Source organism: Pleurodeles waltl, chromosome 2_2 (assembly GCF_031143425.1).
Source record: "Pleurodeles waltl isolate 20211129_DDA chromosome 2_2, aPleWal1.hap1.20221129, whole genome shotgun sequence".
Classification (NCBI taxonomy): domain Eukaryota; kingdom Metazoa; phylum Chordata; class Amphibia; order Caudata; family Salamandridae; genus Pleurodeles; species Pleurodeles waltl.
The window spans coordinates 1,127,071,677-1,127,099,304 of record NC_090439.1 but is presented as its reverse complement, the minus strand read 5'-3'; the positions used below and the strand labels follow the sequence as shown (position 1 = coordinate 1,127,099,304).

At 44.6% G+C, this 27,628-nt stretch overlaps 1 protein-coding gene across 1 annotated transcript in view; it reads right to left on the bottom strand.

Annotated features, from left to right (window-relative positions):
• Window positions 1-2,053: 2,053 nt before the first annotated feature.
• Window positions 2,054-27,628, bottom strand: part of LOC138282927 (alanine aminotransferase 2-like) — a 66,363-nt gene continuing 40,788 nt past the window's right edge. The window contains exons 5-11 of the mRNA XM_069220986.1: window positions 25,234-25,477; window positions 17,481-17,560; window positions 14,758-14,894; window positions 9,178-9,349; window positions 7,284-7,439; window positions 4,694-4,806; window positions 2,054-2,413 (exon numbers count right to left, since the gene is read on the bottom strand). Of these exons, the coding sequence (XP_069077087.1) occupies window positions 2,323-2,413; window positions 4,694-4,806; window positions 7,284-7,439; window positions 9,178-9,349; window positions 14,758-14,894; window positions 17,481-17,560; window positions 25,234-25,477 (993 nt within the window). The 3' untranslated portion in view covers window positions 2,054-2,322. The remainder of the gene's footprint in view (window positions 2,414-4,693; window positions 4,807-7,283; window positions 7,440-9,177; window positions 9,350-14,757; window positions 14,895-17,480; window positions 17,561-25,233; window positions 25,478-27,628) is intronic.

Here is a 27,628-nt window from a genome sequence, read left to right as displayed (position 1 = left end):
AGAGACCCTCACCAGAACCCTTGCTCGAGAGACCCTCACCAGAACCCACCGTCGAGAGACCCTCACCAGAACCCACCGTCGAGAGACCCTCACCAGAACCCACTGTCGAGAGACCCTCACCAGAACCCACCGTCGAGAGACCCTCGCCAGAACCCACCCTCGAGAGTCCCTCGCCAGAACCCACCCCCGAGAGTCCCTCGCCAGAACCCACCCTCGAGAGTCCCTCGCCAGAACCCTCACTCGAGTCCCTCACCATAACCCTCACTGGAGTCCCTCAACAGAACCCTCACTATAGCCTCTCACAAGAACCCTCAATCAAGAGTCCCTCACAAGAACCCTCCCTCGAGAGTCCCTCACCAGAACCCACCGTCGAGAGCCCCTCACCAGAACCCACCATCGATAGCCCCTCACCAGAACCTTGCTTGAGAGTCTGTCACCAGAACCCACCGTCGAGAGTCCCTCACCAGAACCCACCCTCGAGAGTCCCTCACGAGAACCCTCCCTTGAGTTCCTCACGAGAACCTTCACTCGAGTCTCTCACCAGAACCCTCACTACAGCCTCTCACAAGAACCCTCAATTGAGAGTCCCTCACCAGAACCCTCCCTTGAAAGTCCGTCACCAGAACCTTCACTCGAGTCTCTCACCAGAACCTTCACTTGAGAGTCCCTTAGTAGAACCCTCACTCGAGAGTCCCTCACCAGAACCCTCACTCGAGAGTCCCTCATCAGAACCCTCACTTGAGAGTCCCTCGCCAGAACCCTCACTCAAGATTCTCTTACCAGAACCCTCACTTGTGAGTCGCTCACGTGAACCCTCACTCGAGAGTATCTCCCCAGAACCCTCATTTGAGTGTCCCTTACCTGAACACTCATTCTAGAGTCTCTTAACAGAACCCTCCCTTCAGTCACTAACCAGAACCCTAACTTGAGAGTCCCGTACTAGAACCCTTACTCGAGAGCACCTCACCAGAACCATCACTCGAGAGTCCCTTTCCAGAACCCTCAATCGAGAGTCCCTCATCAGAATGCTCACTTGAGTCCCTCACCCGAACCTTTACTTGTGAGTCCCTTACTAGAATCCACCCTCATGAGTCCCACACCAGAACCCTCAATAGACTTTCTCACCAGAACGCTCACTCGAGAGCACCTTACCAGAACCCTCACTCGAGAGCACCTTACCAGAACCCTCACTCGAGAGTACCTTACCAAAACCCTCAATCAAGAGTCTCTCATCTGAACCCTCATTTGAATTTCCCTTACCGGAACCCTCACTCAAGAGTTTCTCACTGAACCCTCACCCAAGAGTCCTTCACCAGAACCCTCACTCGAGAGTCCCTCACCAGAGCCCTCACTTGAGATTTTCTTACCAGAGCCCTCACTTGAGATTCCCTTACCAAAGCCCTCACTCAAGAGTCCCTCAGCAGAACCATCACTCAAGAGTCCCCCACCAGAACCATTGCTTGAGTCCCTCACCAGAACCTTCACTCAAGAGTCCCTCACCAGAACCCACACTTGAGAGTCCTTCACCTGAACCCTCGCTTGAGAGCCCCTTACCAGAACCATCACTCAAGAGTACCTTACCAGAGCCTGCTCTCGAGAGTCTCTCACCCTCACCTGAGTTTCCCTTACAGAACCCTCAATCGAGAGTCCCTCACCAGAGCCCTCACTTGAGATTCTCTTACCAGAGCCCTCACTTGAGATTCCTTTACCAGATCCCTCACTCGAGATTCCTTTACCAGAACCATCACTCAAGAGTCCCTCACCAGAACCATCGCTCGAGTCCCTCACCAGAACCTTCACTCAAGAGTCCCTCACCAGAACCCACACTTGAGAGTCCTTCACCAGAACCCACACTTGAGAGTCCTTCACCAGAACCCTAACTCAAGAGTACCTTACCAGAGCCCGCTCTCGAGAGAGTCTCTTACCCTCACCCTTACTTGAGTTTCCCTTACAGAACCCTCACTCGAGAGTCCCTCACCAGAACCCTCACTCGTCAGTCTTTGGTAGACGCAAGTAGCAGACAGTGAAGCACAGATAGACACAGAACCTCACACAGAAAGGGATTCTCGCTTTATTAAGCCTACCATGATATGGTCTGTCACCATCCTTCTGCGTCCGCTTTTGATTTCAAACTAATCCTCTGTTCTTCTAGCAATGACACTTTAAACCTGGACCAACACAATGTCTCCAAAATCTACATTTAAAGTTCAGTTCATGAGTCTGAAATACTCATAGTTCTGATTTTGATTACGAGTAATGAATTGATGGACATCTGGGCGCGCAGTGCGGTGCGACTGGGGTACCATCATGTTCACCGTGCCTTTAGGAATACTCCAGCAGGAAGGTCCGGTGAAAGTCCTTGATGGAAGTCAGAACCATCCTCAGCTTCTCCAGGGGCTCAAAGAGGGTTATCCTAGACAGAGGGACAGAGCATGTTATGATTCAAACACCATTCTTGCTGCAGAGAGTAAGCAGGGCACTGGTGCTACAAAACAGGATTCTTTTCTATAATGTAAGCTTCAGGCACAACAGGAAAAGGAAGCTGACTATGGTGCAAGGGTGTGTGCATGACGCAAGGCAGCCTAAAGTGCACCAGTGCAGGGGAGGGCAGAAGATGCCCCACATCTAAGGAGATGCAATGTTGTCCTACTACGACCTCTTCACACAGCACAGCAGCTGTGATTGCTGCATTGCACTGGGTGAAGGAACAGTACATCAGGCCCCTGGACCATAAATTCCACTGGATGAAAGAAAGTATTCTCACTTGAAGGAACACAAACATGGGGTGGGAGAACCAGGACCTGTGCGTCTCTTGAATGACTCAAAAGCCTGGCTCCCCTACTACCACCTACATGAAACAAGGAGTTTGTTCGCTTTACAAATCAATGCAGTAGACAGAAATGTTAGCCAAAGATGGTCTCTGTTTCCAAAAATTCTCTGGCTCATGCAAGCAATCCACCAGGTGAAGTTAACAAGGGCCCTAGTCAAAGACTACTGTGAAGTATTCTATTCTGAAGTCCTAAAACCTTACTAATACATTTAAAAAAGGACAAAATCATGCAGCCTAACTAGGTCTAATCTTCCAGGAAAGCATTGGAACCTCTGTACTGGTTTCCACTGGTCAAGGTTCAAATTCAAACTTTGCACCATTCCTATTCTCGGCTGAAACTAATGGTCCAGATACTTATATAATCTGTCTTCTCATTACAAAGCAGTTCACATCCTTTGATTGGCCAACATGCACCTTATTAATGGATCTTTAAACATCAGAAACATGGAAAGCAGATTTCTCATCCTCCTGGCTAATGACTCCAATGCCCTCACCAGAACCCTCACTCGAGAGTCCCTCACCAGAACCTTTGATGGAGAGTCCCTCACCAGAACCTCACTCAAGAGTCCCTTACCAGAACACTTACTTGAGTTCCTCATCAGAACTTTCCCTTAAGAGTCTCTTACCAGAATCCTCAGTTGAGTCTCTTACCAGACCCCCCAGTTGAGAGTCCCTCACCAGAACCCTCACTTGAGAATCCCTTACCAGAGCCCTCAATCGAGAGTTCCTCACTAGAACTGTCACTGAAGAGTCTCTCACCAGAACCCTCACTCGAGAGGCCCTCACCAGAACCCTCACTTGAGTCCCTTACCAGACCCCTCACCCGTGAGTCTCTCACCTGAACTCTTACTTGAGAGTCTCTCATGTGAACCCTCACTCGAGAGTATCTCCCCAGAAACCTCATTTGAGAGTCCCTTACCTGTACCCTCAGTCAAGAGTCCCTCACCAGAACCCTCACTCGAGAGTACCTCACCAGAACCATCACTTGAGAGTCCCTCACCAGAACTCTCACTCAAAAGTCCCTCACCAGAACCCTCACTCAAGAGTCCCTTCTCGAGAACCCTCACTTGAGAGTACCTCACCAGAACCCTCACTTGAGAGTCCCTCACCAGAACCCTCACTCGAGATACCTCACCAGAACCATCACTCGAGGGTCCCTCACCAGAACCATCACTCGAGAGTCCCTCACGAGAACCATCACTCGAGAGTCCCTCACCAGAACCATCACTCAAGAGTACCTCACCAGAACCCTCACCCGAGAGTCCACAGCCTGAGAACAGAACATAGACTACCTCTGGTTTAGGAAATCCCTAAATTCAGAACTGTTGGACCGGCTTTCTGTTGAGCGTTTGCGACCACAGGGCAGCAACAGAGGAATGCGGGACTGAGGTTCCACACTTCACAACTGGTTGGGATCCATGAGGGCTCGTCCTTTTCTGCGTTTGTATCTTCTGTTTTTCTGTTAATTTTATCCTTTTCTTAAGGACTGGGAATGATAGTGTTTCTTAAGGAGTTCCTACATTCTTTATAAATTGCTACATTTTCTAAAGAATTGGCATTAAAGTTGACCAGTACCTATGTCTGTCCAAGTGTCATAGAATATCCCACAAATCGATCTGAATTTAATTGTATAATAATCTGTTGCACACTTTGCCTTTTATTGCTCATAATTCAGTGAACTCTGCCACATAATTTGGTCTTGCATGATGCAAAAAATTCCAAACACCCTGTTTGTGTTGCTGGGAATGATTGGCTGGGGGGCGCCTGGGAGTGAGTATCCATTTCATCACGAAGAGGGATTCTGGGTAGTATGAGCAGGATGTCTGGAGAAGATCACACAGTAGAGAGGAAGTTGTTTCTTACCTGATGTGGTGGGTGCCCTCAGCCTGTCCAAAGTCACTTCCAGGCGCTACAATGATTCCAGTCTTATCAAGCAGCTGCCTGCAGAAGAACACATCGGGCTCCAGGCCCTGGGTCTAGGGGAGAGGAGGAATGCGATAAAAGGGTGCCCTCGTGAGTAGTGGTGAAGACACTGGGGTAACTGTTCTAAAATAACCGAGGTCTAACACCATGCCTTTCCGCAAGATGTGGCCACCTTCCCCCATCACTCACACAACACCAAAATCACCTCCTAGACATTGTACCACACCAACATATACATCCCTCGCAAGGCCGTCTATGGTAACTGGGGTTGTTATGGGGGTTCAGAAACTTTAAAAACCTACCTGAATCTAGAAGGAACACAGGGCCACATGTACGAAGCTTTTTGCACGTCGCAAGTAGCGAATTTGGCTGTTTGTGAATTGCAAAAAGCGCTTCCCGATGCACAAACCCAGTTTTGCGATTCAGTAAACTTTTTACTGAATCGCAAAACGGGATTGCGACTCGCAATTAGGAAGGGGTGATCCCTCCTTAATTGCGACTCACAGTCCCACGTATGATAGTTTTGTGACCGCGAATGCGGTCACAAAACAATCGCAATTAGCACCAGTGTCACAAAATGAGAAAAAATGTCAAAGCATAGTTTTTGTGCTGAAAGGTTCCCTTCCAATACAAACCATATGCGTGAAAAAACATACACATCATTGAAATATGGTGTGGCACATGCCAGCCTCAAATGTGTCAGTGCAGGCAAACAGGAAAACAGCTCCACATCTTAGTAGATATGGTGCTGTTCTTCTTTCTCCCTTTCACACTACGCAGTGCAGCAAATGTCAGTAAATCCATCCCTGTACGCCTAATCCTGAACCATATACCCCAGCTCATATCCGCTGAGCTGTCATAGTCATCATTTCTACAAAGCTCCCAACTTGAGGGGTCTAAAGCGCCTCAGCCTGTCTCTGCACCTAGCACCTCACTAGCTCTCCAGCCAATCCCACAGCTCCCGAAGGGACTGGAAGAGCCGGTCAAAGAGAAGACAAAATAGTGTTTGGGGAACAATAGATGAAACATGAAGTCTGCTGTTTTACAATGGAAAAGGAGAGACGGTTCAGGCTACAAAAACAGGTAGGTATGAGAGCCATATGCACTGATGGAAAAGAAGATTAAATGCAGGGAGTTGTGTATGGAGAGAGCTCTGGAAAGTTACTGGCTGGCTGAGTGAAGATGGCAGGAGTGGCTGCAACAGGATGAAGGATCTAAATGTTGCACAAGTAAGAGACATATTTGAGGAAGGAATGCAGTGAGCTTAAATCGTAGAGATGAAAAACAAGATGCAGGAGCAGAGTTAAACTGGAAAATAACCTTGTATGATCCAGATTCGCAGTAAGTGAGTGTAATTTTTTGTTTATAAAGTGGGGCTGAGGTCAGCAAGTAAGGTTGTGCTGTCCACTAAGGCGGATGAGTGGTCCGAGCAAGGACATACATGCTTCCACATGCCTGCACCAGAATGAAAGAGTTGCATATCTCACATAAATGAATTCCAAATGGAGATATTTGTTTGAACAACTATAGACTTCAAAAGACAGACTCAAAAGTGTAGACTAAAAAACATGAAGACCATAAGAAATATCTACAGGCAAAAATATTGACATGTTGAAGATTACAATATCCATCTGTACACACATACTAGTGAGAGTACACTAGGTTTAATTCGCTGTCCTAAATCTGGTTAAACTCCAGTGCCTAATGGTGAGCATAAGTGTTTGACAAACTTTGTGACGGTACATATTCTGTATGCCTTCCTCAAGGAGGTGTCTTTTTGTGGCACAAATCCATGTCTACAAATGTTAGTAGTATTTTCACAAGCAGTCCATAAATGTTGAGTGCTTTAAGCCATGACTATCAGACTAATTATGGGACTTTTGGACCCTTATTTCAGCAATGCTGGCAGAGAAGTTTCAATCTAAATTTAAAAAATGGGAACCAAAGACAACTCTACACTATAGTATTTTGATGTCCTTTATATATAGGGTACAGACTAATGCTCACAATAAACAAACATTTCTTGTGTTACCTATACTTATGAACCCATCTATTGCTCCATCTACAATGTATGTGTTGCAATTCTACCTAAGAATATCTTTAAAGGGGTGTCTGCAAATGATTTATCAAAAGTAGTGGACCTTAAACTGCATTATGTGGAATTTATATTAAATTAAACATTAATGTTACCCTCAATAGCTACCCTTTGTGCAGGTCTGCTGACTCAGTGCTCAACCATTTGCACTATCATTAACAATTGCATTTTAAAGTAACTTCACCATTAACCATTAGTATCACTGTGTCAAATGCTTTTTCCGACTTAGATGCACAAATACAGGTCCTATTTCCTGGATATAAATTTCTGGGATGTATTTAAGGATTCTGAGGAGGTTAGTTTATTAAGACACGTCAGCAATGCATGCATGCAGAACATACCTGCAATGGCCTTTTTATCGTAATACACAACATATCACTTCTGACATATGCCCTCAATGCATTTGATCAGTCTATCCGGCATGCATTAGGTTACCTGTGCCATCTTCACAGCTTTCTCTGGGATCTCAATCCTGGGAAAAGCATACATGGCCCCTTGGATGGGGTTACAGTGGATCCCGGAACCTTGGTTTAGGATCTCCTCTGCTAGCCGCGCTTGCTTGGCCAGCTTGTCCAGCACCTGCTGCCTCTCCTGAAATTACAAATTGTCAGACAGTTAACACAATAAGCAATCCACCCATTATCACATGATCTTGAAGTGAAGAGATTGAAATACATTCCCCCACTACCCAGTGCATGGAGAGTGCCACCTTACACATGTGTACTTGCGGCTTACCATGTGCACCTCTTCCTGGTGTCTGACAGAGGGCTGTCTTTGAAGCTTTCAGTGACAATTCAGCTTGTGATGCTCTCAGGGTGGGAGTAACATTGAACAAAAAACACTTGCTGGTTGCAAACTTTAGCTGGGCTGGGTGGCTGCAAGTGCGTTGCCACAGGCATTGCGCCGTCCACCACAGTCATGCAGGGGCAGCCCCTCTATTCTCTGAATGAGGCCCTGAGTGTGTGTGTGTATCTGTCAACAGTGCAGAGACACCCTTTATATCCACATCCAGTGCATGTTTATAACCCCTGCAACAAACAGCAAAATCATAAGAGGAATGCTTGAACGAATCCTAACCCCGGCAATCGCCAGGGCCACAACCAGTTGATCGTTTTTCTCCTGCTGGGTCACTGCAGACAGAGATCTGCGATATGCAAATCAGTCTTGGCCCTGCTCCAATAGGAACAGTCCAGCCCAACCTGCTGCCTGTAAGGTTTGTTTCTCTACTCGGCAGCAGCGTGTAATCAGTTTTGGAGAAGGTACCTTGACACAGTGGGTAATTGAACATAATATATTATGCTTTCAATCCTTTATGTGGTATGGGCTCAGCCCTTCTGAGTCTGGCGTTTGCCTGACTACTCTGTTAAATTGTGGTCAGGGCTCAGGCAATCCTAGGTGACCCTTCATACTATGTAAGTGTCATTCACCTCTCCAAAGTCAAGCCATGGGTAGCAGCTGGGAGAGGTTGACCATGTAATGCGTTTGATCAGCATGGTGGATGCTTTTCACTGTAGTGCCGTGCACTAAATTAAGATCATCTGCCAACCTGGCTAATTATTTCAGGGTACAATCAGTTCCAAAGTCATCAATCAGGATGATCTGACACACAAACATTTACAAGCCCCGCAAAGCAGCAATAAGGCAACAGTCTTAAATCGCCTAATTAATATAAAATAAATAAACACATTACATACACGCCTGAGGAAAGATTTGAGTAGCTTACATTGTGGATTTTTCATAAATGCCTTTCTCTGTGTCAGAACAAAGGGACGGTTTGCTGCATAGAATATTTATTAAGCTAGATTAAAATTACTATGTTAAATAAATTGTCAGTTTGTATTTTGTGATGAAGAAGGGTTGAGCGCAAGCCTCACACTGGTCTGAAACGTATTTACACATCATAAACATAGTAGGAGTTCCTCTAGTTATTTTATACTTGGATATGGATAGTTTTCTGGCCATTCATCCATAAGTCAAACAACTCAATAGTGCATATATTTTACTCAGGCCACCCCTCTTTCAGTTTGTGCAGCACCCATTCTCTGCATAAATTGTGCTGTTTATCAGAACAAAAAACTGTATAAAAGTACGTTTTACTTAGTTGATTAGAGTCAGCGTCACTGAATAATTCATACACATAGTAAAACGTCTTTAGATATAGACATTATTGTCATTCCTCTTGAAAATCTCCGATTACCCCCCCAAGACTTAGCAATTAACCTGCACATGAGGACCTACAGAATGTCAACTCTGTGTTCACCCATGAGAATTGTTGCTCACTCCCTGCATCCAGCCACCTCCTGCCACATTGGAGAATTTAGCCACTTACTGCCACAAAGGTGTCGTGAGACGGGTCTCCAGGCATCGGCGGATGCAGCATCAAATCCAAGGCGATCATGCCCAAGACTGGAGGGTGGCCAAAGAAGGCATTTAGGTGCAGGTATTCCATCACTTCTTTATCTATGTTGATAAATTCAAAATATGCACCTCTCAGGGCACCCCTTAAAGAAATGAAGCAATCAGAGGTCTGTTAGAAATCTGGGTGCATTAGCTAGCAGGCTTTACGTACCATAAGCACTCTATCCCATAGTCACTATGGGGCACATTTATCAAAGCTTTGCGTCATTCTTGCACCACACAATGTGTTAAATGCGTGACACAAACATCTACGTCTGATTTATGAAGCTACGCAAAGCCAAATCTGGAGAAATGCAATGCAGTGAAAATAGCTGGGTTGCATTACCCTGCGCAAGCGAGGCGTTCCATGGGTGCTGCGTGGGTGTTCAGTGAATTTCTATGGTTTTTTTTAACGTACAGTAATTTTCATTACTATGTTAATCCAACCACAGCTGCACACGGCCTCCGGCCGGGCCCTGTGGCCAACCCCCTATAAGCACCTCACCTTACACCTTGCACGGCCTTCACCCATGTCACTGGAGGTTGCCTGCAAGAGCTGGCCTGCAGCCAGACCCTGCAGCCAACCTTCTTAACCACCCAACCCCATGCTGCGCATTCCCCTTTGACAGTGCACGGCGGGAGTTGCCCGAGGCCTCTCTGGGTGTGAGAATAGGTGTGAGAGGCTGAAACTGGGGGTGTGAGTGGCTGTCAGATTGTCTGTCTGGGTGTGAGAGCTCGTACGTCAGTGTTTTAGTGGGTGTCAGTGTGTGTGCAGGTCTGTGAGTTGGTGCATGAGGGGGTCAGTGGGTTTGTGAGTGGTGTGTGACAGTCTGAGTGGGTGCATGTGAGTGCCTAAGGACCTGAGTGGGTCTGTGAGTGGGTGCATGACTGAGTGGGTCTGTGAGTGAGTGCATCTGAGTGGATCTGTGAGTGGGAGGAAATTGATTGAAAGAGGAACAGAAAAAGAGAAAAAGTGAGGGAGAGTGATAGAGTTTTTTTAGGGTTTGATGTCTGATCTACTTAGAATGTGATATTTTCGTACACTTAAAGATCAAAAAAGTATTTGTTATTTAAAAAAATAATAGTTTGCTTTTAAAAAAAAAGTCCAGCTTGACTCGAACCCCCAATGCTCAGTGTGAAGGTCTGCAACCTTCACACTGAGCTGTTTTAAAAAAAAACAACATTTTTTTTGCCTTTTATGGGCTATCTGGGACCGCGAGGGAGCCTCAAGAGCTCCCCCGTGGTCCCTATTTATTTATTTATTTTTATTGTACACAAAAATGCCCTTACGGGCTACCTTGCGCTGCGGGGGAAGCCTTAAGGCTTCCCTCGTGGTGCCAATGCTTCAGCAAGCAGGGAGCTGCTTTAAGCAGCAGCAACATGCTTGCTGAAGCATTTCATCTCTGTCCCCTGCACAGGTGCAGGGAACAGAGATGAAAGTGTCAGATTTGGACAGCGGGACCTGCTTTATAGGTCCTGCTGTCAAAACCCGAAGTGTTTGCTGTGGCTTGGCTGCTGCCGGGGGTGGGCACCCAGGGACACAGCAGGAGCTGGCCCTGAGGACTGGCGGTCCCCAGGGCCATCAGAGACTCCTTGAGGGGGCCGTGTAGCCACCTCCAACATATGCATAGCCCTGGGGAGTTGGTGGTCCCCAGGGGTCCCAAAGGGACCCCCTTTTAAAAAATATATATATATTTGTCCCGGGGATGGTGGTCCCTGGGGCAGCAGGCACGTGAGGCGTGCAGCCCCCCTCTCATAAATCACTCTAGCTTCAGGGAGGTGCCGGTCCCGGGGGGCTTGGCGGTCCCAAAGGGACCCCCTTTTGTTTTTTAAATATTTGCCCCGGGGGGTGTGGTGGCCCCCACTTGTAAATCAGTGTAGCCCCAGGGAGATGGTGGTCCCCGGGGCTATGGAGTGTAGGCCTTCGGGCCTTCCCCTCAAAAAGCATTTTGCCCCAGAAGGGGGTGGTCCCTGGGGTGCGGGGGTCCACAGCCCCAAGCTCACATTTGCACTTTCGCCCCAGGGAGGTGGTGGTCCCAGGGGGTTATGAAAGTCCAAGGAGGTGGGTGCCATGAATCCCCCTCCCATACTAACTCCAAATGCCCCCGGGACCCTGCCCACCTGGGGAAAAAAAATGTAAAAGCGCAGGAGACTCTTTAAATAAAATAAATAAAGAAATAAATCTCGTAAAAATCTGCAGATCCATCTGTGGATTTTTCTAATTTTTGTTGTTTACAAAAGTGCTTTTTAGCCCTCAGTGTCCCCAGCACCAGGGCTAAGGCGTCAGGGTGACTCTACCCTGGCCCCTTTTCTTTTTTTTTGTCTTTTTTTTCTGGGAGTCGGCTGAAGCCGAGTCCCAAGATGGCAGCCAACACTTCCTTGTTGAAGTGTTGGCAACCAATCAGATATCAGCACATGGACAGTTGGATCTGTGGAGGATCCGTGCCCCTAACATATCTATACTTTTTTTCCTTAAATAACTTCGAAACTACTGAACGGATTTGCACCAAACCACAAAAAGTGTGATCTGCGGAACAGAATCTAGCTTCGTGCCAAACTTGGTGCAGTTCCGTTCCGTGGTTCAGGCTGTAGGTGTGTCTATAGGTCCTATGTAAAAATGAAGTGGGAAAATGCATTTTGGGACACCCCTTTTTCTCAGCACTCACTTGGCAGATCACCCCAAAACTTTCAAGACCGAAGCTAAACTTAGCAAAGTATAAGTTTTGAAAATTTTGTGAGGATTCGTCAAGCGGCGCCAAAGTTATTGGCAAAACAAAAAGCGCTCTTCCTATGGAAATTAGATCCTAACTATAACTACCTAGTTGCGACCGCCACTATATATATATATATATATATCCTATTATTTTAGGAATTGTAATACAATTTTTTTGTTTTTGTATTTATTGGATTGGTCTCAGAAGATAAACCCTGGTGCGGTATATGCTTTTTATTGCTGATTTTCCTGGAAATGGATAATCCTCTTTTTGAAAATTCCTCAGAATGGAATTTCGTCAGTCTGGTTTCCTCTGGCTGGTATTCAATGGGTAGGAATTTGCCAAAATGGGGAAATGCTGAGCCACCGCCTCACTGCTTGGGTTTGGAGTTTTTTCCACTTCTCTAATTGCATGATCTAAGACATATGAAGTCCTCGGCCATTTATTAGGGACACTTGGACTCCTGTGGTGAATTTTGTGGGATGTGAACCTCATTTCAGTGGGATATAGAACAGAGTCTATTACACATTACACAGACCAGTCAGCACCTCTGGGACTCACTGATTCAAACACTGTGCTACCCCAGAGCCACTCAATTACCCATGTTACTTGTTGTCCATGATCATTCCATCTTTGTAGGATCCCTGAACAAGGCTGGACTGGCCATACCAGGCATCAAACGTTTCCACAGGAGGCTGGAAGCGCAGGGGTCTGCTTTTGTTACTGGGGGACACTTTTGTACAAGTGCAGCGGTTTTAAAAGCCCTGCACGGTTCCTTGTATAGTCAACAGTTTCCAGGCAACAATAAAAGTGCCAAGATAACTCTGGTGATTAATGTACCTGCTGGAGAGTGATGGAGTTTTGTCTAGTGGCAACTTTGACTCATCTAAGGTAGTGCAGAGGGTTAATAATATGCCAGCTGCAAAGAGGGTGTACTATGCAGATTACAGACCAGTATTTTATGTGCACAGCTCAGTGGGATACTGCCAGCAAAGAGCAGCATGCAAACTGCATGGTACAAGCTATAAAGTTATGTTTTCTCCCAGTCTTTGATTTTCCTAATTTTGCTAAAAAGGGTTTGTTTGGGTAAAAGTAAATTATTAGTAAAATCACCCCTAACCACTGTGTTACGTTCTGAATCCTGAGTGTATGCTTCCCCAGACCAAGCACTCTTAGAAATGCCACCAGTAAGGATGAGGTGAATCCCACACCTTGTAGTCTCCTTTGTCTTACATAACAATTTCTATAGACTGATTTACACATTTATGATTCATTGTCTCTGTATGTGTGTGTGATGTAAAGTGCTCCCACACCCTACGCTGGTAAGCGAGGCGCTATAAAACAAATGAAATACATGCGAGGGAGGGGCTATGGAGAGATGAGAGGCACTGCTAGAGGGTGATGGTGAAGGAATCACTGAAGAGCCGCAGTAAAGGTTGCCGTATCCTGGTGCACTATGAGGTCATCATTTACTATGCTTTAAAAACTAATACAATGGAATATATAATGAAAAACGTGCTGTACAATGCACCAGTTTTGCCATTTGCTTCCAAATTTTCTTGGGGGTGGGGGGAAAGCCCCATTATAGTGGTCAGGCGCGCTCGCTATGCACCTATGGGGGCTGGTCTGACAAAATTTGCCAGGGATCCTTTGGGTTCCCAGTCCAGCCCTGTCCATAAAGTCATTCATGCTTTGTGTTATCCATCAACTCATTCACTTGTGATGCTATTCGTGAAGCCATTCTCTCATTCTTTGTGTTATCCATCACATCATTCATGCTTTGTGTTATCCATGAACTCATTCACTTGTGAGGCTATCCGTGAAGCCATTCTCTCATTCTTTGTGTTATCCATCAAGTCATTCATGCTTTGTGTTATCCAGAAATTCATTCACATATTGGGTTATCCATGAAGCCATTCTCTCATTTATTATTTGTGTTATCCTTTAAATCATTTATGTTTTGTGTAATCCATAGCGTTTTCACTCATTTACACTTTTTGCTACCCATCAAGTGATTCACTCATTCATTCTGTTAACTAAGTTATCCATGAAGCCAGACATGCTTTGCATTATCCATGAATTCATTCGTGTTGTGTTATCCACGAAGCCCTTCTCTCATTCATTCTTCCTGTTATCCAAAAAGTGGTTCATGCTTTTGTTATCCACGGCCTAGCATGTATTTACACTTTTTGTTACCCATTGAGTGGTTCACTCCCTCAGGCTCTGCGTTATCCATGGAGTCACTCACTCATAAAATCTTGGTTACACCTGGTCGTTTTCACTCATTCAAGTGAACCATTCTGTGATTGATGCTGGTGTGATACTTACGGTAGTGAGACAACTACGCAAAACGAAGGTGGTAATTTAAAGTACTCCAGCCAGAAAGTGGCAAAAGGTTCACATAGATCCGCAAAGCACTTCCGCACCTCATCAGGAGTATTAAGCGCTATAAAATAATCAAACTATACCATACATGACTGGCTCCACGGCACCAAATGTAAACTTTGATAGTTGTAGCCAGACCCAAGGTAAGCCCTTCAGGGTTCTTGAAATCTGTCTGCTCCTGTACATTTTGACTACTTTGTAAATCCTTTATATCGAATTATTTTCGTACGCCACAAAATGGAATTGTTAATCGGAAACACTGGGTTATCGTCATTTGCCTCTTCCTTTTGCGTGATGCTCACCTTTACACAAACTGCACATGCTATATATATATGTATATATATTATTTAAGTATGTGAACCATGGTTCAAGGGCGGATCATGAAAAGTCAGTACCTTTCCTGAGATACTCACTCTCCGAAAGCTGCACTGGAGATGGAATGGAATGATATCAGCTGCACATCCTCTGAGTGTGGCTGGCCCATCTCAAGCAGGACCTTCTTAAAGGAGTGGAACTGGGACCCCGGGGCAAACACCGCATCCTGGTTCACCTGAGGACACGGAACAGAAGATAAGGAGTGCTGAAGCCCGAGGAAAATTTTGATTAAAGTCGCAAAATTCCCAAATTTCATATTATACAAAATTCACAAAAGTTCTTGACATTTTGCTCTATGTGATTTTTCATAATTTTACACAGTGAAAACTGTTTGGACCATGATATCATGACATGTTCTGGAAGGGGTGTCCTATACAAGTTCAAGAAAGTCAGAATCACCTCAGATTTTTAAAATACTAAAAGTATGTGAAAGATAAACGAAAAATGCGACAGTGGCAACGATGAGAAAAAATGCACATGAGCAGATGTAACCTTGTGTATTGTGACCTCCTGAGCAGTGCTCCTCTGCTCAATACCAAGCATATCTGCAGGTCACCTGTCCTCCTATGATGACCCTGGGTCTGAAAGCTCTTTCTGTTGTAGACATCTGCTACACCCCACATTGCTTGCTGAACACCACTGTACAATGCTAAAAGATAAGCATGGTCCTTATTATCTTGCTTTGGGAAGCTGGAATTGTTTCTAATTGTAGGAAGCCTGGCTCTGTTTTCAGTCTCAGTAGGAGTCTGGTGGCGGATTTGCATGTTCTCACAAGTTAACATACTACCTCGGCGTGCCTAAATAAAGTTGCATTCTAGTATTGTCTGATGCTTTGTGAAAAGTGTGCTCAGTGGCCGCTCGCAGGAGGGAAAAGGGGCGAGGTGGCGCAGTGCGTGGTGGGGGGACGTAACGACAAAAAAACAAACAAAAAAAAAAAAAACCTTACCTTTCTGGCCGCGCCGTTCTGATCCTCTGTCCTCTACTGCAGGCACGGGCTCCCAGCCAGCCCTGCGTCCAGTCCTAACACTGATTTCATTCTGCTGGCAGCATGAAAGCAGCATTAGGATTGGACAGAGCGCTCAGCCAGGGTGCTCCGAGGCAGAGCGGGAGCCTCTGCCTGCTGTCTCAAACCAGCATCGCAGTGCCGGCGTGGAGAGAGCCTAGTGCGCATGTGTGTTTGGCCGGCCCGAGACGGTCGGTCAAACATACATGCACACCGAGGAGGTGTGCTGTGCACTCCTCCTCCATCCCTGTCATCACCCATGGCCCCGCTACTTTTACAAGAAAATGATAATAAACCAAGTTTATTATCATTTTCTTGTAAAAGTTTTGCAGCTGCTGCTGGGGGTGGGCGACCCTCCTCCACCATAGCAGAGGAGCCGCCCCTGAGTGTGCCTTTGTCTTCCACAGGTACTTTTATTTGAAAAGAAGTAAATGGAACTTGTTTACAGTGTTAGTGCTTATACTGAAAACAAGGTGGGGATCCACATTGGAGACCCCCGAGGAGGAAAGACTCTGTCACCAAGATGCACCCATGGTGCTGAATTACCACTGTGCCTTGTAAATACAACCATGGATGACATAAGGTTGCATACGTCAACTGTGTGTGCTAGAACTACTAAGCTGGTCACCAGTGGGCCAAGGTTACCAGCAACTCTAGCTTTACCCTCTTCACCTCCATGGCTCCTGAACTCACCCCTGGCACCCCTGTCAATAGGTAAAAGGTTCATTCATTTGTCTTGATCATGTGACCCTCTCAAGTCTATCACCTTGATTACAAGAGGGATGGATAATTCTGACCCCTGCACAAACCCCTGTTTGTGCTGACATTGGACTTGTAAGTGATGTGGGGGTTATTGCACCTTTTGATTACCAAGTGTCAAAGTCTGCACCTCTGCAAGCTTCCTCATATATGCAAAGCAACAGGTCATGTCTGTCAATCAGGGCATTAAGGAACTAAACAAACCTTCTGCTCTCTCATTTGCACTGCTTCAGCCGGCTGAACGCGCCTTCCGCTAGAGAAAACCCTGAGACGTTAATATAAAACAATTTTATTTCCTTAACATCTACAAAGGGAAAGAGAGGAATGTTTAATCTGCTTTATTAACATATTAAAATCCTCAAGTCAACTAACACCTCTGAGGAGGTTTCATAATTGTGAAGGCTCTAGAGAACTTTGTCAGTTTGCTCAATGGCTTCTGGTCAATCATCATGACATATCATGACATATCATGCCATCATCATCATCATCATCCTCCTCATCGTCATCATCCTCACCATTCTGATTTAGTGAACGGTTTCCATGAAATGTCATGAAAATTAGGTGGAATTTGGCAAAACTACATGGAATGCTCAACATCCTAATTAAAGGTGAGAACTGTTCTGCTCGTACCATTCTCCTGCAAGACATCTTCTGCTCAAACCACAGTCTGTGCCAAACAATTGTGTGAAATTATGAGCATAGTATCTCTGGAGTTCCAGATAATAATTAGAATAAAGGATATTTCCTGGATTCCAAAGCATAACTCATAAAATCCAGAATTCTAACATTAAAGTTGCAGGTAGATGTGAAATGTGAAGCGCTAGATCTTAAGGACTGTTCCCATTAAAGGCAACAGAAAGCAACACTGACTCCCATAGGATATGGCACCCACTCTGCACCCATTCGTACCCGGAAAACACTATCCCATGGTATTGTTACTCCCACAGTGAACCACAGGGTGCGACTGGAGTATCATTGACCAAAGACCACCTAACGTACCTCATCGGCGAAGAGTAGCAGGTTTTCGTCCGCGGCTAGCCGGATCACCTCCTCAATGCACCTGCGACTCTGCACATGGCCTGCACATGGGAAGAGGATATTGAGAGGTGTAAGTCATGATATCACTTAGAATCAGCCAGTCAATTTCTCTAATAGAGAGAAACCCATTAGGAACAGTAGGTGAGACTGTAACAACAGCATCAAAAACAGAAAGACCCCCAACGCCCCACTCTGAAACCACCGTAAAGCCACTATGTGGATGGGGGGATTGTTAGGATAATTCCAAAGAAGACCTTATGCTGTACACATACAACAGAATTATACTCTAACATATAATAGAGGATTATATTCTCACACAATTTTGTAGAGAGGAATGGACCGGAGTGCATATACTACCAAACAAATTTTGCAGTTATGAAGTAAATCTATATATGTCGCAATGGGCTTAAGTCAGATACAACCACTTCTCATTCTTCTATTAAATATCTGTGCCAAAAAGCCCTGCAGGTGTGGCTCTGATGTGCCAATCCACTGTACATATTTTTGGGCTAAGGTAATTACCACCTCAACCGATGGAATCAAGGGGTTTTGTATCCCGGGCTGCACCCATACCATTAAAGCTATAGTACCTCTAGAAAACTTTCTTCATTTCAAGTCATTACAATGAAGCTGCCTAATGGGAGCTTTGCCTCATGCCGAGACCCTTAGGACTCCGGCTATCTCAAGGTTTGTTCTTTGTTGGTGGTGATATTCAATGGCGAGCCACCTCCAGGCGTTGTCCATCACTGATGAGTGATGTGCAACATCCCCACCATCAGTTCCAATGATTGTACTTTAAGGCTGCTCGTCACTCCTTACCTGTAGACACACCACCAAAGCGCTATGAAGCCATCCCAGGATAGGTACCTAAGCTTTACAGAAAATCCAGAATAAAATAAATATACAAATATGGATTTAAAGAAAATTCAGTCTTGCATAAACCAATGAATCTGGGATGTAAGGAAGATTCAATGATTTTGGTGGAGAGATTTTGTAGGACTACAGGGAAGGGGGTGCTGGGCCCTCCCGGGCCCTCCAGTAATTAAACTGTAACACTGAGCAGCTGGCCTCAGTCTTTTCAGGATTTTCATCAACCTATAATAGGATCGAGATGAAGAAATTCTACCACCTCACAATCCAAGGCATCAGGGGCCGAATTGCACTATGTGCTGCATGGGAGCATCTGCCCACTTTCTGAAAGGATGGGGCACTGTGGGATTTCAGAAGGGGCTGCAGACACTTGTGCATTCCTGTTTTATAATACGGACGCTGAGGCTCCGCAGATCATGGAGATCGCATGCTCAGATCTGACTGGCTGCCAACACTTCAACCAGGAAGTGTTGGTAGCCATTTTGGAACTCGGTCTCACCATTAACATTAAAAAGCACCAGTGCTATATGTGTTCGGGAGTGATCTCAATGGGGTGCTCCTTCAGTTGTATTGGGTGGGGTCCCATGAATTTGTTTTGCAATTTTATTTAGGGTGAGCTCAGATCAAAGGTACTGGAGGGCTCTACATGAGCACCAGTTACATTACACAAGGTCACATTCCTTTTTTTTAGGCACAGGGAGATTAAGTGATTTTCCCAGAATCACAGGATGTTGAGTGACATCAAGACTCAAACTAGGTCCAAAGTCGCCAGCTCTGGCCATAATGCCACATCCTCTCCACACATGAGGAAACACCTTGCCTCTGCTGGTGCCGTAAAGTGCCATATTACGGACATGTGCACACTGGAGCTGTCAGGAGGGTGCACGGCCTGTGAGCCATATTGAGGTACGAGGGTGTCCCCAGAAGGAGGAAAAAGGGTCCCCTCTGGCAGGTGAGCGCTGTCACTCAGGCTGGGTTTCCACCTGCAAATTATAAGATGGACTGGTGGCTTCAAACAGCCGGTCATCTTTCACCAAAGAGTTTCTTCAGAGCAGGCGGGAGCTTAAGGCCTCACTGTTCACAGAACAGTCAAATTTACAGGGTGTACAGTCCCAGTCTGTGCCTGGTCACCCAGTTAAAGGGCAGCTTCAGTGCGGAACAGGACATTGCACCTGATTTTCAGGTACATTTTTCAAGAAAATGTACTTCAGGACACTTTATATCTATTTTTAAAACAGTTTTGGTATGAACTGACCAGTACGTTTTATTTTGATGGGATTTTTCTGATCTCTCGGTCAAACCCATATTCTCGTTTTTATGAGACAGATACTTTACCTTCGTAGCTAGCTAGCAGGGGAACAGGAGATTTAATAAATGGTAAGTATAATAAGGTAAGTAAAACAGTAAAACATATATATATATATATATATATACACATTTATATATATATATGTGTGTGTGTGTATATACATATATCTATACACATATATATACACACATCTATATACATCCATATATATAGACATGTACAAACATTACCTACTGGCAACCGTTGCAGATGCAGTTAGGACCAAGGGCCTGATTTATGAAAAGTTAGCACCGTCTTTACGTCATTTTTTGATGCAAAATTGGAGCAAATGTACAAAATATATATTTTTGCGCCGCTTTTGCGTAAAAAAATGACGTAAGGGAGGCGCTAACTTCATAAATCAGGCCCCTAGTTTCCATAGGAAAAGCGTTTTTTTGTTTTGCCAAGAACTTTAGCTTCATTTGATGAATCTTCATGAAATGTTCAAAATTAGTAAGACACTCAGCTCAGCTGCTGTCTTGAACGTTTCGGGGTAATTAGTCAAGCGGGGACTGAGAAAAAGGAGTGATCCCAAAATGCTTTTTCCCCATGCAGTTTCTCATAGGGATTTTAGACACAACTACAGCCTGAGCGACTGGACGGAACTACACCAGTTTTGGCCGAAAGGTAGCTCTTGGTCCAAAAAGCACAATTTTTGTTACTTGGTGTAAATCCGTTCATTAATTTTAGAGTAAATAAAGGAAAATCAAATTTGTATTCTAGGGATGCAGAGGCTCTGCGGATCCCAGAGATCTCATGCTGAGATCTGATTGGCTGCCAACACTTCAACCAGGAAGTGTTGGCAGCCATTTTGGGACTCGGCCTCATCAAGTCCCCCAAAAAATGTTAAAAAAACAAGGGGGGCAGGGTAGGAATATCCTGAATCCTAAGGGTCCTCGTAAGGGCAAAAAAAGCATTTTTTTTTTTAAATGTCACCGAAATTCGCAGAGGATCCACAATTCTGGCAAAAAAAAAAAAAAAAAAAACAGTCTGCTGCACTTTTTTCCACTTTAGCCCCCTGATGGGCCAGGTCCCGGGGGCATGCAGCATTTAAAAAAAAGGAAAAAAGGAGGGGGGCACAGGGCCCCCTCCTAATATTCCTATGAGCCCCGGAGACCACCACCTCCCCGGGGCTTGTTTAAAATATTGGAGGGGGGCTACGTGGACCCATTGGGTTCTTATGAGCCCCAGAGCCTTGATTGCTTGATTGATTGATTGCTTGATTGCTAATATGCAGAGGGGACACGTGGATCACCACCCATTCTTGGGGCTCCTTGAAACCCCCCAGTACCACCACTTACCCTGGGGCCTGTAATATAATTAAAACTGGGAGGGAAGACCGCACAGCCCCCCTCCAGGCCATATATGGTCCCAGGACCACTACCTCCCCGGGGCCAGCCCGTGCAAATGAAAGGAGGGGAGGCCGCGCTGCTCCCTTCCTGGAGGCATTAATGGCCCTAGGCACCGCCACCCCCCCCCCCCCAGGGCTAGCTCCTTCTATCTAGTAACTAGTATCTAGTAACTATAACCCTAAGGCAACTATAACTTGTGCCTCACCATGCACAGTTTTCTCATCAATAATTTCACTACAAAGGTTACAGTGATATTATCAATTATGTCAAAGACGATGTCATGAGTAATGCAATATCTCAGGTATTTAGTAGTGTATGGTGACTGTGTGAGTTACAGGTACTTGAAATAACTCTAACTATAACAGATGAATTTCCATGGTTTTGTGTGTGTAAAATCTGGACCCAACTATAATGTACCTGTAACCTTTGTTTTTTTGAGTAGGTAAAATGCCCTTCGCAATGCATGGTGGGGGGGCTGGACACAGGGCCTGGCTTCCCAATTTCCTTATTTACTGAAGTATCCTCAGTAATAAAAAAAACATTTCAGTTTTCCACTGCAATTCCATCAAGACGACCTTCAGATGTGGCACCCTTTAGGCATAAGTGCTCATTAGAACTGTGTAAGCTACTGATCACAGGGAATTAGCTGGTAGCCCGCTGCTGGTGTTGAAAGTGCATATCTCAGTCCGCATGTCAGAATGTTTTAATGAAATAGAAGAGAAAGATAATTGAGCACTCACTTAAAACATGTGCTAATTTTTCTTTCAACAGCACTAACCATCATTTCTATGACAAAATTAAACCCCTCATTTTGTTCCTTTCTAAATTAACACCTTCAATCACGATGGCTTCAGGTGTGCCACACTTTCGTCATAAGTTAGATTGTTAGCGCTCTAGTTGTTCTTTAGAACACTCTCGGAGGCTGCAGTAGAAATCAAAGGAATCATCTGACAGGCTGCTCCTGTTGGAAGTACAACAGGAAGATATTTTAAAACTCACTTAAATTGTGCCCTCATTTTTTTCTACAGCATTAATCATAATTTCTTTGAGAAAGTGAAGACCTTCATTTTGTTCCTTTCTAAATTAAATGTAACTTATAGTGAGCTCAGGTAACTATAGCACATGAATTTTAATGGTCCAATGGCAGGGGCGCGAGTTATAGTTACCTTAGAGAACAAGTTATAGTTACTTGAGATAACTGTAACTATAACTGCTGAATTTCTTTGGTTTTGTTTGTGTAAATTCTGAGCCTAACTATAACGTCCCTGTAACCTTTAGTTTTTTAGTGAATATATGTATTCCAGTCCTCCACATTCTCACGAGCCCTGACAACAGTGGTGTGCGTCTGGGTCTGGGATCCCGAACATAAACACCAGGACTTCACTACCAAGTAATGTAAGATGTGTACTCTGAAGTTGCTCCATATCATGTACATCCCCCACCAACGCAAAAAAAAATTGGCGTGACTCCATAGTAGTGAAAATCAACAAAGGGCTATAACAAAAAGAACAAAAGCAATTCGCTCTGGCGGCCAATTTGAAATGTCTTTTCCACACAAACATTCCATGCTCATATTACAATGCTGCGGAGTTAAGGCCCTTCCATATTATAAGGATATCATCATGTACTAAAGTCATGAATTGAAATCATCCAGAGTGCCCACTATTTGTTATTCCCCCACCCCAAAATGAGATGTCATCAGTAATGTCATAAAAGATCTCATAGAACATGTAGTGAGTGATGTAATGTGTGAGGTCATAAACAGTGAATTATGGGGCACAAGTTATAGTTAACTAGGCAAACTATAACTGGTAAATTTCTGTATTTTTGAAACCTTAATGTTATTACTGACATATTCACCTAACTATAACGTTACTTTAACCTTTGCTTTTTTCATTATATAACTATGTATATATATATATACATATATATATATATATATATATATATATATATATATATATATATATATATATATTCACCTTACCTATACTTATCTTGCATGGTAAAAGCACAACAAGCGTGGCAAAGGTGTACATGATAAACGCTGCATGGTAAAGGTGTTGTGTGGTAAAGGCTGCATGGTAAAGGTGTTGTGTGGTAAAGGCTGCATGGTAAAGGTGTTGTGTGGTAAAGGCTGTTTCTCCTGTATAACATAATGAAAGAACTGACAGGTGTTATTTAAGATCAACTTTCCACATGATTGCCTGTCTCTTTAGGTTAATTGTGAAAAGCAATAAATATTTTATAGGAGCTTGTAATTCTGTAAAAAAAACCTGGTCTCTAATTTTCTAATTACATTGTTGTTGTGACATCACTAGTCACCAGTAATATGAAAATTATGTGGTTCCTCAACGTAATAAGGTATTACAATGGAACTACATCATAATGTCTGGTGTCAACAGATAGAGTGAAGGGCAGAGGATTACAACTGATATTTACTAGGGGTGTGCAAAATTCATGTAATTTTCTGGCACATAATTGCACAAAATTTGAAGAAAATTAAGGAAAACTATGGGTAATTAAGAAAAATGCAAAATCCGTGTATATTTAAGGGTGAAATGTGTCTTTGTATCCATTTTTCATATGAGGACGTATCTCGCTCTTAAAGAAGTAGTGCAAAACTGAGTTGATTTGTAAATCCTACCAAATGAATTTGTGCCGGGTTTGCATTAAAAAGTAACACAATCTTGTTGCAAAGTGTTTGTAAATCTGGGCCAAAACAGGTAGTCTATTTTGTGGAAGGGTAATAGTATGAGCATGCATTATAAGGAATAAAATACCCCCGTCCTTCTTAGAAGGGTATTGTAAGTCACCTCGGACTTTCATTACCATATAAAGGACCTCAGACTTCACCTTTACTCCTTTGTATGGTCACAGAGCTCCTTGGCAGCTTGCAACATACACATAACTTGTAGCAGAGGGTAACCTATCCAGTGTATATTCACAAAAGGCTTCTTACACATAGCGTATTTTACCAAAGTTCACTGGGAAACAATGTACAAACTCATCTTAAGTCAGATTACAAAAGGTTCCCGATCTACCCTCCAACACCTTGCATGATGCAATGGCAACGCAAGGACATAGCTAATCTGGTGCTGTGTGCGGATGTTGAGCTGAGTGTGCAGGGGAAGTCTGTCAGGGAGTTAAGGTTGGTGGGAGAATGATGCCCTGACTGACATGTGGAGTCTATATGCCTAAGGGTGAAACATCGAAATAAAAAAGTTACTACCTCCAACTAGAGTGGCTCCTGTTTCACTTGCAACAAGACATGCTCTTTAGTTACATCCTTCAACAATCTTAATGAAGCAATGTGAGATATTGAACACTGCAAAGTTGTACTGTCTGATTCAAAGTGGCCAAATGGTAGCGTTAATCAACTTTTATGTACAAAAGTGGACCCAACAGGACAGGAAAATGGCCTTGCATCACATACAGTGCCAGACAGGCCTTTTATTTATTCCACAAGGCTTTCCCCCGGTGGGGTGGAGCTTTTGGAGGCCGGTTTTGGAAGCCCAGGGACACTCCAAGTGCATCTGTTACTTTCCCCAGCTCCCTGAGGTTCATTGCTGCAGGTGGGGGAAGAATTAGGAGGGGGGTGCGAGAGAAAGCTATGTGAGAGGGCAACGAGAGAGAGAGAGCGAAGAGAGAGAGAAGAGAGAGAAAGAGAGAGAGAGAGAGAGAGAAAGGAGAGAGAGAGAGAAAGAGAGAGAGAGAGAGAGAGAGAGAGAGAGAGAGAACGGATGGATGGAAAGGGAGGTTGTCCAAGGAGACAAAGGGAGTGTGGCTGGTTTGAGTAGTTTTCTCAGGGCTGATTTTGGTTCCCCATTCCGGTCCTGATCACATACCACTGAGCCCCTACTAACGCAAAGGGGGTGTGACTTGCAGGCTGGCAGGAAACGCCTTGGATAATTCACCACTGCAGAGCACTGCATGCTTTTCAGTATTTCTGGGCTTCAATATTAATAAGGCTCCATCAGGTGAATGATGCCACAATAGGTCTCAAAACCCCATCTGATATCAAACAAAGGAACATTCTAGAATGCTCATGGCTGGTGATTGTTACAGGCCCAGAGCTGGGTAAGGAGAATAGCCCTGAGTAGAGTTAAGGATGTTGATCACAATGTTGCTGGTTGTTCCGTACCTGTTGGATTCCCGGGGTTCGCGATGCAGAGCACCTTGGGGGTGCAGTGAGTTCGGGCTTTGTAGAGGGACCTCCGTATCTCGCCTACATCCAGAGCCCATCCCTCCTCTTCGTTCAGGAGGCACTCCACCTTGAGAGCGCCGCAGTGCACAATGGCATCTCTATAGACTGGGCGTAGGGGCCCGCAGACCATCACCCCAGTTCTTCTGGGGTCCTCTTCTGTGACGATGAAAGACATGGTACTCTAGATAAAGAGATGCACAAGAACTAAAGCTGGGGCACCGCGTGATCACAAGTCAGGATCAGTAAGTAACTTCTCACAACCTCAAACTTCTCACAAACGTCTCATCACCAGCGGAGAATATAACGTGAAAGACTTTGAATTAGTCAAACTCATCTTTGACTCTCTCACAGCTTCAACTTTTCCTTACCTGGTGTTTCTGGTCTTTATTGGTGCTTTTTTTCTCACCTTTCGAATTTTTTAGATGTCAGCATATTATTTGACAAAGTACCAGGGAGTGCCCACGATCCTTCCTTCCTTCTCTTCTCCTCTATTCTCTTCTCCTCTATTCTCTTCTCTTCTCTTCTCTTCTCTTCTCTTCTCTTCTCTTCTCTTCTCTTCTCTTCTCTTCTCTTCTCTTCTCTTCTCCCTCTGATTGCTTTCTCTCTACCTTCCCCTACACTCCATCTCTTTCTCTCTCTCTTGAGGCCTCCTGTGCCTACTGCAAGTACCCTTGGAGAACTGGGGGAGTTATGCTGGGCTTTCCCAAACAGCCTCCTTGGGCTCCAGCCCAGCGGGAAATGCCCTTCAGAATAAAAGGCCTGTCCGGCCCTGGATCTACCAACACAATATAAGAATGTGGCCAATATTTCCAATACGGAAACTTTGCTTCTCCAACTAGTCTGCAGCTTTATGTAGCCTGCTAGCCCAGCTCCTTGGCTCGAGCTTTGGTTTTGCCTGCATAGCGCTGTTTTGAGAAGACGCCATGAGTAAAGGGGAGCCGGAAGTGCCTGTTGGACGCCAAACAAATTATTTCCAGGAGCTTTCTGATTTTTAATAATATAGCAGGTGGAGAATGAGGGTAGAGGGCAATTCAGAAAAGTATTTATGAGTACTGGAAGTGGTAGTACAAGAGTCCTCTTTTGTGTAGTGTACTCCTGCATGCCCAAAAATGTCCACCTTTCTATTGGAACGAGCATTGGCACTCCATCTGTTTTGGCCGCCGCCTTGTGGCTCTGTCAGTGACTGTTTTGGTTTGTCTTCTTGCAAACGTTTATATTGGGGAAGCTACATAGGCCCTCAATCTAAAAAAAAATAGCTAAAAGCAAAAATATATTTTTTGATCTCAAAAAGCACATTGGAATAGTAGTCTCTGGCACTGAAGTGAAGCACATAGTGTGTGGATGTGTAGTGAATGGATGTGCTGCTTGTGATAGGGCAGAATGCTGTCAGTCACATACAAGTCAGCCAATGGCTGATATGGGCTGACCCACTGCTCCATGCTATAGGGGGTGGGAGAAAGCATGAATGACATAATAATTGACAAATGGATAAAATTGTCTAAAAGCTCTTAAATGTACGAATGTTAAGCATGTATTTTTTTTTTATTTCAAATATTCTTGGCTAATGACAGATCTAAAAAGTCAATACTGAAATTAGTCTAGGTCTTTGAAGAGCCCACCTATTAGCACTTACACCTGGGCCCAGCTAGTAGAACCCCATGGGCATGCTTAGTACTCCAAAGTATCAATAGAACACATCCAAAGTTAGCAAAACAGCCAATCCCTATTCAGCTAAACGTATATACCCGAGCATGGCAGGCAGTGATAAAGGAAACAATACTACTTCTCCCTCAAATACTCTAGCTCCTGGTTTAGGAATTGAAAATACATTGTCTGGAACAAATAAATGACCTGAATTCAGATCAGCTGCAATGGGGCCCCGCCTGTCTAACTGAAGATGAACCCTCTGAAATAAACCTGGACCAGTCTGCCCTAGGTCACGTGGGATGTTCTACGTATAATGCTGTACCAAGCTTCGCTTTCAGGACATTGCTGCAATTTCTTGCACTGGATTGGGGGGGGGGGGGGGCACCAGCAGGCTCTGTCACAACAGTTCCCAAAAAACGTTTACATATGGACATTTGGCCTGTATTCTGGCCATTACCATAGTAACAGAGACACATGTGGACGCTGATTTCAGAAGACAGGAGAACATGTGCATTAGCATGGTGGTTCTAGCATGGTCTAGTACATTAGTATATATCACATCTGACAGGCCCCCTTAGCCTGCCCAGGCACTTGTAATATGGGGCGCAAGAAGGAACCAAACTCCAGATCATAATAATATATACAAATCAAGTTTATTCTATTTCGTTAGCGAAACAAACTCACG